This window comes from Oryza glaberrima, chromosome 6 (assembly GCF_000147395.1).
Source record: "Oryza glaberrima chromosome 6, OglaRS2, whole genome shotgun sequence".
NCBI classification, from domain to species: domain Eukaryota; kingdom Viridiplantae; phylum Streptophyta; class Magnoliopsida; order Poales; family Poaceae; genus Oryza; species Oryza glaberrima.
The window spans coordinates 24,713,218-24,718,878 of NC_068331.1; the positions used below are offsets into that span (position 1 = coordinate 24,713,218).

Here is a 5,661-nt window from a genome sequence, read left to right on the forward strand (position 1 = left end):
ATACCCATTTTACGATTAACGTTATAAATGACCAGAAATAAACCAGGTAACACTCATTTGTCCTCACGCAAATTAACTGCATTTTCGTCGCATCCGGATTATGGAGCTCCATGCTGAAAACGACATCACTATTCACTACAGATTAAGAACCAAATCCCCTTGATCCACGAGCCGTCTCCACTCTCCTCCACTCCATTTTGTACGCACCCACACTGGCAATTGGCAAACACTAGCCGAGCGCCCAAGCATCCTGCCTGCGCGACACAGCAATGGCAGATGGTTACTTCTACTTCGGCTTAGCTCTCGTGTCGTTGCTCGTCGTGCTGTTCGCCAAGCGCAGGCGCTCGGCGGCGGCGGCACATGGCGACGCCGGGCTGCGGTTGCCGCCGGGGCCATGGCAGCTGCCGGTCATCGGCAGCCTGCACCACCTCGCCGGCAAGCTCCCGCACCGCGCGATGCGCGACCTGGCGCGCCGCCACGGGCCGGTCATGATGCTCCGGCTCGGCGAGGTGCCCACGCTGGTCGTGTCGTCGCGGGACGCGGCGCGGGAGGTGATGCGGACGCACGACGCGGCGTTCGCGTCGCGGCCGCTGAGCGCCAGCGTGCGCGCGGCCACCAAAGGAGGCAGGGACATAGCCTTCGCGCCGTACGGGGACTACTGGCGCCAGCTCAGGAGGATCGCCGTCACGGAGCTCCTCTCCGCGCGCCGCGTCCTGTCCTTCCGCCCCATCCGCGAGGAGGAGGTCGCCGCCACGCTGCGCGCGGTCGCCGCGGCCGCGGCGGACGGGCGGATCGTGGAGCTGCGGGCGGCGCTGTGCGCGCTCGTGGCCGACTCCACCGTGCGCGCCGTGGTGGGCGAGCGGTGCGCGGGCCTCGACGTGTTCCTCCGCCAGCTCGACCGCGCCATCGAGCTCGCTGCTGGGCTCAACGTGGCGGACCTGTGGCCGTCGTCGCGTCTCGCCGGCCGTCTCAGCGGCGCCGTGCGCCAGGCCGAGAGGTGTCGCGACACGATGTTCGCCGTCCTCGACGGGATCATCCAGGCGCACCTGGAGAAGACTGGCAGCGGCGGCGCCGGCGAAGACATTCTGGACGTGCTGCTGAGGATACATAAGGAGGGCGGGCTGGAGTTCCCTCTCGACATGGACGCCGTCAAATGCGTCGTCGTTGTGAGTGACTAGCAGCATTTCTTATGAACAATGGTTTCATGGTGTCTTTCCAAGCTGTTCTTCTTTTTTCTCTGCCATGATGGCCAGCTCGAATGCTCGATCACGCAGCTTCATATCATAACAAAAACGATGAAACACACGCAGGATGTCATCAGCGGAGGCTGCGAGACGTCGGCGACGACGCTGGGGTGGGCGTTCGCGGAGCTAATCCGGAACCCGGCGGCGATGAAGAAGGCGACGGCCGAGGTTCGCCGTGACTTCGAGGCGGCCGGCGCCGTGTCAGAGAGCGCGCTCGCCGTCGGCGAGCTCCCGTACCTGCGCCTCGTCGTCAGGGAGACGCTCCGGCTGCACCCGCCGCTGCCGCTGCTGCTCCCGCGCGAGTGCCGGGAGCCGTGCCGGGTGCTCGGCTACGACGTGCCGCGCGGCGCGCAGGTGCTGGTGAACGCCTGGGCGATCGGCCGCGACGAGCGGTACTGGCCCGGCGGCTCGCCGGAGGAGTTCCGGCCGGAGCGGTTCGGCGACGGCGAGGCGGCCGCCGCGGTGGACTTCAAGGGCGCCGACTTCGAGCTCCTGCCGTTCGGCGGCGGCCGGCGGATGTGCCCCGGGATGGCGTTCGGGCTCGCAAACGTGGAGCTCCCACTCGCCAGCCTGCTCTTCCACTTCGACTGGGAGGCCTCCGGTGTGGCTGACCCGACCGAGTTCGACATGACAGAGGCGTTCGGCATCACGGCGCGCCGCAAGGCCAACCTCCTGCTCCGTCCAATCCTTAGAGTGCCCGTGCCGGGCGTCTAGTCATCGACGTCGCCGGCCCAGCCGGCGCTATATTTACAAGGGCCCTAAACAAACTCGGTAATATGGGCGCTTAGGGCTTAAATATATTTGATTTGAAAAAATACCTGTACATTACAACGAGTGAATTTTATTTTAATCTTATTATTGTTATATGGTTTAGTTAAGATAAAATTCACTGTGGGAGTTCACTTGGATATATATATTTTTAGGAAATCATTAGCTGCACTTAGAAATCCGATCGTCTCAGTTAGCATGCGAGTTTTTTTAAACATATTTCTCATATGATTCCTTCTATATTACCATCTTAAAAACTGACTCAAATGCGAATATGTATTTCTAAAAGCAAACGAACTTAAAAACCGACTCATACACGGATGACGTACCAAAATACCGGCAAAAACATTTTTAATTTTTATAATAGTAGAGATAGAGATAGAGATAGAGAAGAGATATAGACTAAAACTAAAACATAAAATTAAAGTTGACTCAAACACGAATGACGAACCGCGAAAACATCTTCAATTTTTATAATCGATTCAAACACAGATGACGGACTGCGGAAACATCTTCAATTTTTATAATAGTAGAGACAGAGAAGAGATAAATCATGTATCAGTTAAAGTAACACAAATAAACATTACTGTTGATGGCTGTTAAGTATCGAATTAACACCGTCAGTACCAGCATAAGACCATAATTGTAAACATCCAACATAGTGGTAGGGCTTATTTCTAATAATTTCCACAAGTGTTGGTGTATATTCATATGCAGGTGAAACTACCAAGGTTGAGAGGAAATATACATGAAGGAGGATGAGAATCAAACTCGTATCCGAACTTAAGGAGTTTTGGACCTATAAACCCAATTAAACACCTCCATATGGGCCAAACATTCATACAATGAATTGAGGGCCCCAAAATGAGTGTCCAGGACGAAAACCGGAGCAAATGGAGCCGTCCCAGGTTCGGCCGAACCCCCGAGTTCGGCCGAACCCTAGCAGAGGCCGTTCGCCCCAGCCCAAGTTCAGTTCGGTAGCAATCCGCCCCCCAATGACGGTTATGGCCGTTTTCACCGGTAGAAACCGTCATAAGCTTGGACGCTTGGCAACACAAGAGAGATGATGCTCTTTGGATGCTTGGAGCATCTCCACACTCCCAAGGCACTTCTCCACCTATAAATACCCCTCTCATCCTCACTTGTAAACACACACCAAATCATAAGCTGAATTATAAGAGGCTCTAGTATACTTTATTGTATATTAGAATAGGGAGAGGGTAAGGTGGAAGGAATCGGAGGAATCCCGGAGTTGTCGGTAATCTCCTCCTACTTTTGTATCTTGTTATTTACTCTGCTTTAATAGAAATATCATTCTGAGTAATTAAGATTTGCTTAGTGAGAATTACTTCTTGGTTAGTTCCTAATTAGCATACGGGATCATTGTTCACTATAGTCTATTTATTTATAGTGATTGCTTTAGTGTTTGATCGGCACTAGAGTAGTTATTAATTGCGTAGATGCGGTGTCTAGATAATTAATCTGCAGTGGTTGCTGCGTATCCCATAGTACGTTTGAGGTAGGTGTAGAGGTGGTGACAGCCCTCAAGAGCACTCAAGTACTCCCTGTCCGGTTACGTAGTAGAGCGACATCTGGTAACAGCGGGTTGCCAGTGCCTGAAGTATTGTGTTAGGATTAAAGTTAAGCTTTCCTTAGACACTGTTTCTCATTAGGAAATCCTCTCTGCCCTCTGCCCACATTAGCTTTGTGTCCTTGGATGAACCTGACGAGGAGATAATCATACACATTCTCTTGGATTCGATACCTTTGGAATACTCCGTAGGGGAAGTGCTACATCAGTATATCCGTGCGCTTGCGGATTCTAGCTGTGACATTGAGAAATACCAACAATTACTAACATGATAAACATCTAAAATTGTGAAGTAAATTAAATAAGAGTGAAACAAAATCCTAGCCTAAGTTTTAGGCTAAATTGATGCAAAAATCAGAAGATGAGAAGATCATAAGACCACAACTTAAATAATCTTAGTCATGAACTCATGATGAGGTAAGGTGTGGCCGTATGCGAGTTGGACGTGAGGGCAGGTGACAATTTTCTCTAGGTTGGTTAGTGATAGCCCCCGACCAACCTGGGTCCTAGGTTGTTGTGCAAGTGGTCTAGGCTCTTGAGTTGGCCTTTGGTCACTAGTGTTTCATCAATCGGATAGGGTATGTTTGGTTCAAGGTTATGGTTGGATGTAATATAGCCATCTATATTTTAGAGGATGAAGCTAAGTTTTTTTTAGGATGGGATAAGCTTATTTGATTGGTAGGATGAGGATGGATTGGATGAAAGCAATAAACTTAATTATAATATCTTCCTCGAAAAAATGCCCGTGTGTTGCAACGGGAAGAAAAGATGAGAAAATTGAGGAGAATTTGAGAAAGATTTACATTATGTAATTAAATTAAATACACATTTCCTGGAATACTTGATTTTTTTAAGTAGGTAGGTGTTTAAATTAATTTAAAAGTAAAGTAAGTGTGGAAATAAAATGATATGGCTGAATTTAATTTTTAATGAAGTTCTCCATGATTAATTACACTCTCTGGAATTTTCTTGAAATTTTCAGATCTCAATTGCTAACTTTAATAATACAAACATCATTTAAGAATTTATTTAAAAAAATCTAAATAAAAACTCTCCATTCTCTCTGGGCCAATTTCAGCCCGTTTCCTTCCTCGGCCTGCAGCCTAGCCGGCCCACTTTTCTCCCTTCTCCTCCCTTCTTCCTCGGCCCGCAAGTACGCATCCGGCCCAGCAACGCACTACAAGTCTAATCAGCATCCCTTGCTCCTTCTTTTACTGTCATGTGGGCCAGTGCTACCGGGTTGTCTCCTACCTTCGTCCGTATTGCCGCATCTGCCCGATGACACCTGAATCCGCCTCCTCCGTGAAATCAGTCCACATCCATGGAGATAATTAGAAATTGAGTGAGGGGTTTTGATCCTTATCTTCTCCCCTTTCTGTTTTCCCAAGAATCAAAACAAAACCACGTCGTATAGATGTCGGAAGAGAAACCCTAGCTTTATAGTTCGAGTCTGTTTCTCTTCAAATCTGCGCACGCACGCGCTGAGATGGAGGGAATCGGACGGACGAAAAAAGTGTGACTAAAGAAAAAATACGAATCTTTTAGTTAGGTACGGATATAGAAGTGCTATAATAATAGTAAGTCATACAATTAATAATACAAATTAGCACTTGTTTACACTAATTTTATCGTGCTAATTACTAATCAATATCAAACATGTTTAATATCATTAATCATAATTTAACCTACTTAGTAATCATACACTAATTAGTATTCTAGACAAGGTGGATTATAGATTGCCAAAAGGCCTGAGGCTCGACAACTTGGCCCAGGCATGGCATGGCCTGGCCCAACCTTTGGGCTGTGCTTGGGCCTCTGCCTCAGCATGGTGGACCATCCCGATATGACATGTTCCAATGATTAGGGAGGCAAAATAGATGAGGGAGAGAAATAGACTTATTTTAGCCATATAAGGCATGGCCCAAAGAGATAAAGAATGCAAAATAGACTTATTCCAGCCATATAAGACACGGCCCAAAGATATGAGGGACATAAAATAGACTTATTCCAAGGAGGAGCACGGTGGGCTTTCGTACCTTCGAGCCAGCTCGGCACGAC

General features: G+C 49.0%; 1 protein-coding gene across 1 annotated transcript; it reads left to right on the plus strand.

The window, feature by feature from the left end:
* Window positions 1–218: 218 nt before the first annotated feature.
* Window positions 219–2,168, plus strand: LOC127777260 (zealexin A1 synthase-like). Its single transcript, XM_052303831.1, has 2 exons — window positions 219–1,166; window positions 1,311–2,168. The coding sequence occupies exons 1-2, from the start codon at window positions 270–272 to the stop codon at window positions 1,956–1,958; spliced, it is 1,545 nt and encodes a 514-aa protein (XP_052159791.1). The 5' UTR covers window positions 219–269; the 3' UTR covers window positions 1,959–2,168.
* Window positions 2,169–5,661: the final 3,493 nt, after the last annotated feature.

Coding starts and splice junctions, on each gene's coding strand:
- LOC127777260 (XM_052303831.1), top strand. CDS start 270: ATGGCAGATGGTTACTTCTACTTCGGCTTAGCTCTCGTGTCGTTGCTC. Junction 1,167..1,310: donor CCGTCAAATGCGTCGTCGTT/GTGAGTGACTAG, acceptor AAACACACGCAG/GATGTCATCAGCGGAGGCTG.